Below are 13,915 nucleotides of genomic sequence, written 5' to 3'. Positions count from 1 at the left end.
ATACCTCTTTCTTGAGAAGGAGGTGTACGCCGTGTACTAAAAGCCCAAAATGCTTGAAGTGTTCGTTTGACAATACACCACGCAGGCACGGCAGACTATAGCAGAGGAGCCAATGCTCCCATTCTGCTGCCTTCCAGTGCTTCCTTGCCTTTAGTGACCTTGGGAGTCTAGAAAACAGCAGTGGGGGCTTGATGCTGCATAGTCTGTCATCCACGGTCTTTAAGTCACAGGGAGACCCAATATAGTAGTTCGTTCCAGTGCTGGTGAGCCACAACTCTGTCATCTGCCGTGCCACTCCCAGCAGCACACAATGCATATAGTCCGGAGTGAAACTCCAGACAATATCAAACCCTGGGAGGTTCAGTACAGGAGAAGGGCCTTTGACACCACGTACAGGCGTACCCTGAGATGCTGCCTCGGTCATGTCTGCAATCATGTCAGCAGCGGTCCTGTCATCTGCTGGATCAGCAGTGGTTGTGTATTTGACAACACCTGCAGGAGGAAGCAGGAAGACATTATGCTTCAGAGTAATGACCAGGCAGCAGATTTAAATGCACTATAAATTGGGTTGAAAATGCAGCACCCACAACGACATGTATTTATTCTCGTGGCATTACTCCGCCTTTTTTTAGCTACCATCAGAATAACATATAAATAATGTAACTGGGAATGCCCAGGGACAAGCACATCACTCACTCAGGCTGCAGCAAAGGACTGTCCCACTGCTGCCATACGAGTGATATTGTAGGAACCAGTAAGCTTGTTTGCTGCAATTTACATTGAAGTAAACCACAATGCATGCATAACGCTCAGAGTTCATCACTGTATGAATCATTGATGCTTGTAAAATGCTTGTCTTTCTTTTTTTTTTTTTACTTTTACCAGTGAACCAACTTCTGTTCTCGGAGAATCCTGACTGATGATCTTTTGTCCTCTGGCATTTCTAAGCCATTCTGCAAAGTTCAGAGGTGCACCAAGACAAACTCCGATGAACTCGGACCACAAGCAGTATACTCTTGCTGTCACAAATCACTCTTTTGGCTGTTTTACGACAGCTACACAAGTATAACCTGCCCCACAGATGGTGTCACCAATCGGTGTCACGCTACTCCTTGAGACCACGGTATGGGGATAATATCAGTGGAAAATAGTAATCAGAGCAGCCTGACAGTGCCCATGAGAGCAAGAAAAATCAAGCAAATGCCATGTATTATTAGCATGAAATGATGGTAATACATTCATGTTTGTTATCTACATGACACATGCAAGCTTGAATGGGCTGATGCTGCAGGTCCACGCTACCAAAACCATATGGTTTTATTTGTTAATTTCTATAATTTCTATAAACTGATAAATATTAATCTAGGAAATGCACGATGTTATATGAAGGCCCCTATTTTTGTGCATGTGCAAGCCAGTTCTCTTACCATCCACTGCTTCTCCACTATGAAAGCACCATCCGCAGCCGTAGTAACTGTTGAATTGCATGATGTTTTGTACTGCAGCCCGGGCAGGGGCATCCGCAACGCAGCACATGCAGAAAACCTGTTGAAGATGGTACGACCTTTTTCAATATCCATTCAGTAATGAACATCGGAAGTAATCTGTGGCACGCATCAGATTGCAAATGTGGAACAGTTATCGAAATGCAGCTTACCTTAGACTTGAAAGAAGTATTTCTCGCAGTCCACTGGACACCAGTTTCAGCAAGGTGTTTCATTTGCTTTACAAATGCTTCTAACGGCAAGGCCATTCTAGGGTGACCTCTTCCACACCACAATGCAGGCACAATAATATTGCTCCAGCGTAAAGCTGGTGGCAGTTCATTGATGACAAGCTGTAGTGGCCACATGCTGTAGGTGGACGATTCAAAAACTGGACTACCATCAAGGTTCATTGTCACGGTGATGTCGTACTGGCTGCACTTCAGCGTGCTTCGTTGACTTTTGTAAAGGGAGCCATCGGTTATATCCTTGAGCACATTAGACGTCCCTGTCCTGTGTTCTCGTGAGACCCTTTCTAGAGCATTTGCGAGCTCTTCACTTATGGCGGTGTTAGACAGTAATGTCTTCAACTGTATGTGTACAGGCAGAGTTATAAAAAAGGTGCCCTGGTTTTGTAACTGTTTCCCACTGTACATTTTGATACAAACTGGGCACTGCAACTTTATGTTCATGCGTGCCTTTGCCGTGCCTGAGCACTTTCCTAGCACTCCAAAACACTGCGGACAGCAAAAATGGAAAGTCATCATTTTGAATGAGATCCCAGAAAACTTCTTGAACATGTGTTTAGTTTCTGGCAAGACGTCTTCCCCAAGCACCTTGTTTGTCAGTTTCAGCAGGTCCTCAACTGCAGTCCAAGAAAGACTGTGTTTTGCTGCATAGTCCATAACGAGAACCAGTACGTCTCCTTGGGAGAGCGATCCATTATTAGGTAAAGGGATATTGAAGCTCAGGTCTGCTGGGCCAGCAAGCGGCATGTCGTCATCAGGTTCTGCCTCCGACAAACCTTCAGGCTGCGACGAGTCGGAGCAGCTTGACGGGCTGTCATGCGTGGGAGACACTGGTAGACTTCCATGTTCCGAAGTGTCATCGCCTTCATAATGTACTGGTTCATCAAACGCATAACCTCTTAACGGCTCCGGTGGGTTCACGCGCGATGTGCTCGGCTCTGTTACACTTGATTCCTTTTGCGAACTATCACACAATGGGGATCCGCTTGTGGAAGACATACGCCGTGAACGCCATTCTGTGGTCCTTGGCACCAGTTCCTCACTTTCAGACAGCTCCAGAAAACGCTTTCGTGAGACGACTTTCCTTTCGGCCATGGTGACTACGACGCGAAGACGTCAGCTAGTCAGCACCATTTGTAATACGCCGTTCGGCAGTGTAAACACTGCTGCGGTCTTGTCTGTATACGCTCCACAAACAGCTAGCTAACTGGCGTCGATGTGTTGATTGAGGACAATATGCAAAGTACGTGTGAAAACTGAAGAACCGTGAACAACAAAGCCAACCGAAAACCGAAATACACGAGTGCGATGGCGATGCGATGCCGTGCGCTCGCGAAACACCCATAAAAAAGTGAAAACGACAATACCTATACATAAAACCAAAAATAATTGAATGATACAAAATCCATACTAGATTAGTAGGATGGTATTTATGTATTATTTACGTGTTTTAACCGCGAGGTGATATGGTCACATGGTGGATGTTGTTGCGGCCATTCACACACAGCCTGCCACAGCTTGTGAGACGCATGACTGGGGTAAATTCGAAAGTACGAGGAACGCTGAACGCTTTCGGCTCGTCACTGTTCGTGGTAGCCGTTACGTAAAATGTATGCCCTTGTTCGATGCCTGAACACGTTCAAGGGAGGATTACACACCGTTGCTGTGCGTGACATACAAAATTTCCATCCAAGACATGATGCAGATTTCAACAACAAGACCGTTTATAAGGTGCCCTGGAAACGCGGTGACAAATCTGGCGTCTATCGTGTTCAGGTTCTCATGATGGCTGGTACGTACATTCTTTCGCATGTCCCGTGTTTTTATGTCATGTGAAGTTGAGATTACAAGAAAGATTTCTTTATTAAGACGAGCACTCGCCGAAGGCTGGACTACAGTTGACTAAGGGGCCTAATTAAGATGTCCGTTGCATGGACGCAAGCTCATGTTCGTAAATGAATGGATTTATCGAAAGTAAACTGAAAATATGGCAGAACACATGCAGCAGATCTAGTTATTTCGTAAAGGACACTGAGGCTGGTTTTTGCCTGTCGTGTTGTGTGCGTTTCAGCTTTACGATAGCTATCCATCACTCCTACATTTTTTAGAAACGAGCTATGCTGTCGCGCCCATGCACTTATTTATGTTCAATATCTGCACAGCAAACAAGGCCGAGCTAATCCTCAAGCAGAAAAACAAGAGAGTGTTGATGCCGAAGCTAAACACGTCAGCATGTGACGGAAGTCCGGAAGCGGTGCTAACGGAGAAACAGCTGAAGAGAAAGGTTTGTACATTGCCATCGATGGATTACGAATGATCCCAGCTGGACTAATCCCTACCCTAAACTTTTTCCAACAGACTTTTTTCAACTTTTTCCAAAACAGACAAAGGAGGCACAGTGGGCAATGTAACTCAGTACTACGCTTACTTTTGCTTGACTGATGACTAAGGGAAGGAATAAAATGACAACTTGGTGACAATGGCATGGCGCAGGCCTGAGCCCGACCAGGGCCCGTCTCACTTGGTCTGTCCCGAGCCTGTACAGTGCCCTAACGCATCTATCAGCATAGATCGTCCGTAATGCAATAAATTCCAGCGGTGTGTGCAATACAGGCAGATCCCATGTGGCACTGGGTGTCTGCATTCCAACTGTGCCTCAGAATTTTTATCATTTTTGCTGCAGCTTATATGCTTTGCTTGAAAATAAAATTTATACTAAAAAAATGTATGCAACCTTGTAAAGTATCACTATGGTTTGTCACCAGTACCTGTATTTTATTTCCTATTTACTGCAACAATTTTTGTGCTAGGCCTCTGGTTCTTATTTTGTGTCTTGTGTTCCCTTTCTAGTGTAATTCTTGGTTTGGCAAGTATAGCGCAATTATAATTGAACCTCTGTATGCAATAAGGGGATAAGTCGAAAAATCCCAAACCGAGAGAAGGGGCCTGATCTGATTGTCCGTCCCATTGACACACATGCATTTCCCATTTCTTACCCTCCTGTAGCGAGCCAATAAATTGCAATACGGTCCCAAATTTTCGTTGGTAGGTACCGCTTCGTCCAAACTTAACTTGAACATGGCGCCGGCCTGCAGAGCAAGAGGGACGACACCCTAGTGGCTCTAACTGGAATTATCGGGAGGGAGCGTTGAGGACTGTCCTGCTCGCGTCTCAGGAGTGCCCGTCCGAGAACTGGTGCTCCGCTTCGAACGAGCGCTGACTTTTACGTCGATATTTGTTATCTACACATCATTCCAGTCTGTTCTGGAGATTGCTGCGGGCAATTGAAATCTTCGCCATCTGATCAGTGATAGTCTGCGCCGTTAGCAACCATGTCATTCGTATGCGTCATATTGTTGTAGTGGTGTCACATTGATTGCAATTAAGCAATAGAATGAAAGCAATGGGATAATAATACACGTAAATGCATTAAAGCACCACATTCAGCGCCACGTTGTATCATATGTTCGCCATGGCCAGCCAGTTGACAAGCTTGTTCCATTCTCCCAGTGATTCCCCTTTTGTCGCAGTGTGCTAGCAAAGAAGTTAAACATGCTAACTAAATGTGGAGTAGTTGGTGCTCTTATGAGTGCTACAATTGCAACAAGTGCTTTATTTATTTCTTCAAACAACAACAACGAGGATGAGAAGCTTGCTATACGTCGAAATAATTTATGGTAAAGAAAGCTTTCTACAACGTCGTAAGAATGGAATTTTCCATGCGATGTCACAATGTGGTTACTCGCCCGCATTATTCACATATTCACTGTCTATTACCTCTTCCATGCTGCTTCAAGAATAACTCGGGTTCGTTATGCGAATGAAATTATCTTGTAGCGCCTAAACGCGCAAAGCCTCTCCCACGCACTTAATAGCAAGGAAACGGCAGTTTTGAGGCAACTGATGTTGCTTCGCAGCTATCAGCGATATCAGGTGGCACAAGGTCACGTAATCAGTACAAAACAAGCTGAAGCTTTGGGTCTCCTATCATTGCCCATTTGAAGCAGAGCAACAGTTCTCAGACGGGCACCCCCGTGATGCAAGTAGAATAGCCCTCAACGCTCTTCAACGCTTCAACGCGCTTCATCCCTCAACGCTTCCAGTTAGAGCTGCTAGGGTGTTGTCCCTCTTGCTCCGCAGGCCGGCGCCGTGTTCAAGTTAAGTTTGGACGAAGCTGTACATACGGGTATGTAGATGTCATTGCAGCAAATATAGCAAGAAGGGGATTAGTCGACTTATCCCCTTATTAAATACATAGGTTCAATTGTCTTAAACGAATTGCCTTGGTCACTGCATCATTTTGTTTGCAGGAGGAGAAAAGTAGGAGGAAGAACGAATGTGAATCAAGGAAGAAAATGTATTCGAGCATTCTGAAAAAACACATTGCAAAAATGAAGAGTGAGAACCAGGCAGCTGATAGCTATGATGTATGTAAAGAATGGCACAAGAATCGTCAGGCTCTTTACAGCAAATTTGGGTAACATTTCCCACCATTTTTAGGCTGCAACAGAGCAGGAGCTCTCAGAATGTGAGGTGGATGAGACACCATTTGGAAATGCAAATGCCATTGAGACAGCGGTCTTGCAGTGCTCACCACGCACAAAGGGTTGCGCTCAAACTGGGGAGGAGGCTGCTTCTCTGCTGACCATATCAAAGGCTGTGGAAGACTGTCAAGGAAAGCTTGCTATAGGTGTGTTACCCAATGAACAATTGTGTACAGTTGGCTACTGATATAATTGGATTTCCAATATTTACTTAATGCCCTCATCAGAAGCCCCACAAGTAATTTACTTCTGCTACAGATTGCTTCTCCTATCTTTTTTTGGAGGTCCTCCTGTGTATTTCGTGCTCAGCCTAGCCTGGACTTAACTTTTGCAGCCCGGTCTTTCTCAGATAGCCTATTCATTGGTGTAGATAAGAATTCAACCCCCTCCCCCCAAAGAAAAAAAAAGAACCCTGTTGATACTGCATTTGGGAGAGGGCGAAGAGAAATGGACACCCTTCTCTACAATATAAGCCTCCCATAGAACTCCTCCTGAAATATTTTTCTGGCTGTGCCATTGACTGTCATTTGACAACATGATCATACTCTGCTGTTCCCAATTGCCCCAAATATTGGCCAGTCAGTTTTCTCAGACATAATGCAGTATAAACTAGCACTATGAAGCACTCATTCCCATTCATGTGGTTATATGCAGTTGAGGAAAAACTTGACAAGGTGCTTGAGGAACTGCACAGCTGGAGCAGGATTGATCATATTCCAGCACATCTTGCACTTACAAATGGTATGTGTATGGGTGGTCAGTGCATGTCGAGGACCACAGCTACCAGTGGTTACAATAGTCCGCACTGGTAGTGCATGAACATACTATGTGCTAACACTGTTGTGTACAGTGAACTCTCAATGACATCCAGTAGCATTCATTTGAGCAAAGCAGTAATTGGAATTCAGCAATGCACTTAACAACAGCGTGAAAGTATACAGGGTGTCCATGTCTACTGAAGTCAGGATCTCTGATACAGTCAAACTCCTTCACAGCGAATGCCTTTTTAACGAAAAAGAGCACTACAACAAATTGTCAGACTTGCCGATCCCCCATAGGATCTACCGCATTTGTGGGATATTTACAATGATTACCTTTCGATTGGACATACCGAATTAGCGAAATGATTTTTGAGACTGTTTCACGAAATTATGACAATTATAACAAAAAGTTTCCTAGGCAAAATAGAAATAATAGGCACGTGCTCCACTAATACGGATCAGTGAATGCCATTTGCAGTCTTCCGGTGAGCATTGACTATGATTTGCAGGATACTTGACCTCAGGGGTATGTGCGTGACATTACATACATAAGAGACTTGATAATATGCTTTACACGTGTGCAGATTGTGCTTTCTTGTCTGCAGAATATTCCCCCCGAGTTGGATTATGGCACCAAACTTACCACAAAACGATGAGAGTTTGACTTCGTTTCGTGTTAACTTGAAGGACTGGCAGAAAGAACCACGGTTGGCATGTTGCAAAGGCAATATTGTTAAGTACCTATTCATAAAAGTAGTTACAATTTACAGTGTTCCAAAAGTACCGTGTGGCAAAAGCAAACAAACTACACCGCATATGGTTGTGCCGCCACTAGTTCTCACATGACATGACATTGTAAACTAATGGTGCCCGCGAAATCCTTTCAAGACATTCAAAAGATCGGCGATATTCTGAGCTTGCAGGGTAGTAGCAGTGGGAGTATGGCTCAGTTCGTAATGAAAGTAAGAAACTTTACTCTCAAATATTCCGGGCACAGTGCTTTTCTGTGGGTCCAACGTTAGTGACAGTTCTACGCAACAGGTGAAGTACGAGACCTTCATAAACTTCCTCTACATGGTGCACTGTAAAAAGTTTTCTCAGTCTCTTTTTTTTGCTATGCAAGAGATAAAAAAATTAAGCACAACACCTTGTTCTAACTTGCACGATGAAAATAACCTTGAATTCTTCTAACTCTGAACGAAAAATATTTCAGAGTTGGTCCACATCCTCTTTAGCGAATTTACCTTTACAACAAAATATTTCTGCAGGGTCTTGAGTTTTATTGTAAAGGAGTTTGAATGTAAAACACACTGTCAAGGAAAATTGACATGTCTCGTGTGAGGCCCCCTGGCAGAAATCTTTGGATATTGCGAAGCATCATCCATTTGCACTACAAGTCTTCAGGCAACAGCGTCGGTTTTTCTCACGACATATGATTTGTCGTGAACTACTGGTTTCAGTTGTGGTGGACACCCTGTATATCCCTGTTGCATTATGGCATGTCTGAATTTAAACACAAGTTTCAGCAACCTGATTATGTCTTAAAGAGTTCGCTTCCTACAGTGCATAATTTTTTTCTTTTTCTTTTTCCTTGTTGTCCTTTAGTTCTGTGTCCCCAACAAACACTGTGTGTAGCCTACTACATATTCCTCAATTGTTTTGTTCAGCCAGTTACTATTATGTTTTTTGGTTTGTTATGGAATTGTTAATATTTTTCAGAATGCCTTGGCAGGAAAGCAGATGATCATGGTAATATGTGGCACGGTGCATGGAAAAATTGTAAGCACTGGCATGCGTTTTTTTATGCAGACTTGGCAGTGCTGAAGAAAGCTCCGGAGCCCAGCTGGAGTCCAGCGTCAGGTATACACATTTAAAAAAAAGCTGCTGGCCAAGGTTAACACTCATTAAACACCCTAGGGCTGTCTCTTGATGATCAGGCAACTCTGTTCTCAACACCACAAGAACGAGTATCTCATCGCATGGAGAGCCACGTCCCATTCACAGGTACTTCAAGTATGCATATATGTCACATCATTGTAGAGCATTATTGTGATAAGGTGGCGGAAATGTTACTCAAAATATAATAGTATACTACAAGCACTTGCCTGATATCAGTATGCTATAACCAAGGAACGGTAATGGTACCAGAAACAGAAACCGTATATTATTGAAATTTGAGATGGTAACGATAATGGAAACACAACTGTCCTCCAGTACTGGAAGCAGAAACGAAAACGAAAATTATCTTCCGGTGCTGAATTCGGGTAATGGCTATTCCTGTTATGTGATGACATTTGAGTGACTTTTCATTTTATTTTTATATTTTGTTGACTCCATTCCCTGTAGTGCTCTAAATACTACACAAGAGCATGGAAACAAAGCGCAATATTGTATCTCAAGGGTGCATCCCTTGCTTACCTCATCCCCAGTCTTCATAACTTCATGACATCAACACATGTCTATACAATCGATTTTTACCCTTTTTCTTTTTTGTTTTAGCATGGTTATGGTAGTATTGAATGAATTTGGGTGAAGGTTGAGCTGCTAGACTTAGAGCTAGCGAAGAATGAAGACATGTTCTTACATTTTTTAAATCTTGCAAGATGTGCGCATTCCAACGACATAAAATTACTTGCGTAGTGTGTACATGTGATACTGAAGCAGGACTTGGGCAAAACAGAGTGCTGACAGAGCTGGTCCGGCTGTCTTCCTGGGGCTCAGTAACAACCTTTCCATTGCCGAAAACATTAACGGAAACGAAATTGAAAGGCTGGTATCAGAAACCAGATAATGGAAACGAAAATATAGTAGTAACGAAAATGGAAACTAACAAAAATATGTCTGTTTCCCTTCCTTGTCTATAACGAAGTTCTGACGTTTTGTGGTTTAATCCGAAATCCACCCGACATATGCCTCTGAACGAAATTGGCAAAATTAGGGTCTTGCCTGAATTTAACCCTTAACCCACCTTAGGGCATGAGCAGGATTGCCTGATTGTGTGTTCTGATTTCCAAAAGACACGATAACCTGACCTAAATCCAAGTATAAACAAGAGCAAGTGAAAAGAAAGTCTGAGATATGCATACATTCTAGACACCTCCAGGCTGCGAGTGAGCAGAATCACGTTTGAAATTGACAAGATTAAACATGTGCTCCTCAGACTTTTGTGCATACACCTACCTGAAGGGACCAAAGCTTAATTTTGTCCGTTTCGAACGCAATTTTGCTTGAATGTAGGCTGAATGTATCTGCAACATATGCCTATCTCAGATTCTCTTTCACTTGCTCTTGTTTATACTTTATACCCAAGATAACTTTTAAAAAAATACCTGTTGTATTACTGGGTTTCTATCTGGTCCACTTCTTGTTCCAAAGAATGTAACGCAAATATGCCCGAATTTCACTCGCACTGCGCTAAATTACAACGAATACGACCTGAATTTTGAACTGAAAATATCCCCCCCACACACACACATTAACCCCCTCAACCCAATTTAGGCAAAAAATATAACGCAAAAAGGTTTGGCTCTAATTATAATGCTGATGCATAATTTCCAGATGTATTTGGATGCACTGTCATGTATGTACGCAAGTGGTGCTAAGTGAAAGAAAGCCTCAGTATGTATCTCGCACTGAGGCTGTTCTTTTTAGGTCACTGTCCTCGTCATGTGCATCCTATTTAAAGGTGTTGTGACACTTGGTCTCAAGCTTTTCCATATAAATACGAAAAGCTGTTTTACCACACAACCTAATCCAACATTCAAAACTACAATGTTATCAATACTACAGTGGATCACGCTTTCGTGCGCAGTCTGTTCGTCCCATCCCAAGTTTGCTATAGGTATTTAAATTTAATGGATATAAATTGTGATGAATTTTTGTGATGCATTCGCTGCAACGGAAAATTTGTCATAAGTGGGGTTATTATAACTGGAATTCACTGTACAATCCAGTGGAAATATTGGTTGCTCGAAAGGGATGTGTGCTACCACTACCCAAAGCGGGAGTTCACAAGGGCGCTCCTAGCAAAGATTTCTGATCTTGTGAAGGGAGACCAAGGGTTGTATTACATTTTCTAACACTTCAGGTTCTTGTTTTATGTAATAAGGAATTTTGCTTTTGTTATGAGAAAGGTTAGTGGCTCTGCAAGGTCACATGCTTTTGCTTTTCACTTCTGTGCTGACGTCATTTGTGACATCTCTTGTGTGATGTTTCCCCATGTCATCCTCGCATGTGGTCTACCCCTCACTTTACTCTTTTTTTCTGACACAAATTTCCTCAACCTAAGACATCCTTCAAAAAATTTTCCTGGCCTCACCTCATCTCCATTATATTTCCAGGGTCCACGCCTTGCTTCACCTCAAACCCCCTGAGGCGAACGCAAGGAGGGGCCCCTCCCCCCCATCTGCCTTCGTGCTAATGCCCACCTCTGCATAGTATAGCTGAGACGGGCAGGGGATCTAAAATTTTACTGAAATGAGTCCCAGAAGCTCACTCCACTAGCACCATTAGGTGGCATGCGTAATCTTGGTGTCAGTATTCAAAGTATCCACCAAGTTTTATGCTAAATGGGAGAATTCCATCCTTCATAAGCTATTTTTACGCAAATATTGATTTATTTTTGTTTACGTTGTACAGCTTTTAGTATAATGCAGTGAATCTCAGATAACAAACTTGGCGATCACTGAAATATGTTCACTACATCACAAGTATGTTATAAGTAGCTCCATCCAAATACTGGGAATTGTTTGTGGCATCATTATTGTAACCATAAAGCAGTTGTAAGCGGGGCTGCTGTAAGTGAGACTTGCTGTACATAATATTCTGATTAGCACCACACTGTCATTGTGATCGATTAATTTCCTTCAAAATCCTTGCTTTCCCAAAAACAATAATGAAGCTTGGCTGCTCCTTCTTTTTTTTTTTTTCTTCTTTTGCTGCATTCTGATCATTTGGTCTTCTTCCTTCATGTTTTGCACAGCAAGCACACCAGAGGTCAATGAGCTGCATAGTGCCGGTAAGCCATGCCTGCATCCACTAAGGGCAGATTTCAACATGTGATGTTGAACCTTTGATGTTTATGATTTCAACCGTAATTCTTAATCTTGTTTCCCAGAGACAGAGCTGGAGCCACCACCACCTCTCTCTGATCTCAAACCTTTCTCATTGCTCGACAGTAATCGTGTAAGTGTGGTTGTCACAATTTGTAGACACAGTTATGACACGCCTTATGGGTCGCCTCTTGTTTCAGTTTCACCTCAAAGATGGTGTAGTGGTGTCGGCCAACCTTCTCGACAGGCTGCACAAATTAAAAGAACCACGGAAGGTAATCCGAGAGACCGCACAAGCAATCTGGGGAAACGAAGATCTCCTGGAAAGAACAGTTGGCGGAAGGCTTGCCCCGAAAGACAGGAAGAACGTCGACAAGTTGGCACGCAGAGGCCTTACACCACAGAAAGTTGACGCCATTGCTGGTATGCGGCTGTCATAATCTTGGCATGCAAGTGTGTATACAATGAAGGTTCAGTGTTGCTAGGCAATGAACAATAAGTACTGAAGGAGTAAACATCCATCCTACTTTGCTCTTTCCCTTAGCAACTGTGAGGTACTGGGCAGGCCTCCACAAAGACCTGGTAACTGAGAAGGAAATGGACATCCGTGGGACCTTGAACCAGATGTCGACAATATTGTCAATGAAGATTCAGGATGTCAGGAAGACAGCCAAGCGTAAACTTAAAGTGTGACTAAAGTGTGACTTTGAAACGTGCCCGGGGGAACTAAAAACAGCACCGTGTAGTGTCTACTGAGCAAATAGTGCTCACGTGTGTGTGAAATTCTTTATTAAAGGCGTTGCGACACTTGCTCTGATGTGTTGAAGAATAATATATACACATCATACTCATTATGAGAACACCATGGAAGAAAGTTTTCCCTCTGGCTAGATTAGTCCAGAAAATGGGCATTGCCACAAAATGACTACCCACAGTGTGACCTCAAGGACCGCTCTCCCCTACTTGGCTTGGGCGACTCGCGTCTTCCCTCGCTGCTCTTGTGTGACGTAACCTATGTCGCTTCTTCGCGGCCATTCTTATCCCTATCTGCTCACCTCATACACCGGAAAACTTGAGTATGGGACATACACGTGGGACATGGGCATGAACCTGAAGACATACGCCTTCAGGTTCACACTAATGTTGCATGATTATGTACTGAACAAATGCTGTTATAATGTTCTCTGCTTTGCCACGTGCAGTGTCATTTCTTTCTTCATGTACACACTATGCAGCAAGTAATGTTTTCCTTCCCCATCTACAAGTAGTTTGGTTTATGCAACGATTGCCGCCTCAGAAACCAGTTGCAGCTGGATCCACCTAGAAGGCCACTTTCAGCCCGGTCCACTCTGGAAACCACTTGCAAGGACATCCAGTCTGGAAACCACTTGGTTTCCAGTGTGGATCTGCTTGCAAGTGGATTCCAAAGTGGACCTGGTTACAAGTGGATTTCAAGGTGGATCCAACTGCAAGTGGTTTCTCAAGTGGGAATTGTTTCATAAACCACTTACAAGTGGTTTCCAAAGTGGACATGGTTACAAGTGGTTTTCAAAGTGGATATGGTTACAAGTGGTTTTCAAAGTGGATCTCAAAGGGGTCTGGCTGAAGTGGTTTCTCAAGTGGGAATTGTTTCATAAACCACTTGCAAGTGGTTTCCAAGGGGATCCACTTGCAACAGATTTCCAACTGGGTATGCATTTGGGCTTGCGTCTCACCAAAGTTCACAGGGTTCTAAAGTTCAATCAAAAGCCCTTTCTCCGATCCTATGTGGACTTCAATCACGATCTTCGAAAACGAGCTACGAATGCCTTCGAAAGCTCCCAAGCT

General features: G+C 43.4%; 1 protein-coding gene and 1 pseudogene across 3 annotated transcripts; one reads left to right on the top strand and one right to left on the bottom strand.

The window, feature by feature from the left end:
• LOC135390103 (uncharacterized) lies at positions 1-3,022 on the bottom strand (annotated as a pseudogene).
• A 171-nt stretch (positions 3,023-3,193) lies between these two features.
• LOC135390102 (uncharacterized) lies at positions 3,194-12,900 on the top strand. Of its 3 annotated transcripts, XM_064620106.1 has the most exons (12): positions 3,195-3,524; positions 3,895-4,016; positions 6,043-6,159; positions 6,233-6,422; positions 6,931-7,017; positions 8,757-8,786; positions 8,847-8,897; positions 8,955-9,041; positions 12,019-12,054; positions 12,154-12,221; positions 12,289-12,511; positions 12,633-12,900. In XM_064620106.1, exons 1-12 carry the CDS (start codon positions 3,341-3,343, stop codon positions 12,779-12,781), a joined length of 1,344 nt encoding a protein of 447 aa, XP_064476176.1. In that variant the 5' UTR covers positions 3,195-3,340; the 3' UTR covers positions 12,782-12,900. The 3 variants fall into 3 exon arrangements, with proteins under 3 accessions (XP_064476177.1, XP_064476176.1, XP_064476178.1); XM_064620107.1 differs by lacking the exon at positions 8,757-8,786 and having other exon boundaries at positions 3,194-3,524; XM_064620108.1 differs by lacking the exons at positions 3,195-3,524; positions 3,895-4,016 and adding an exon at positions 5,850-5,918.
• Positions 12,901-13,915: the final 1,015 nt, after the last annotated feature.

This window comes from Ornithodoros turicata, chromosome 3 (assembly GCF_037126465.1).
Source record: "Ornithodoros turicata isolate Travis chromosome 3, ASM3712646v1, whole genome shotgun sequence".
Classification (NCBI taxonomy): Eukaryota; Metazoa; Arthropoda; class Arachnida; order Ixodida; family Argasidae; genus Ornithodoros; species Ornithodoros turicata.
The sequence above is the reverse complement of the archived record's forward strand: the minus strand, read 5'-3'. Positions and strand labels throughout refer to the sequence as shown.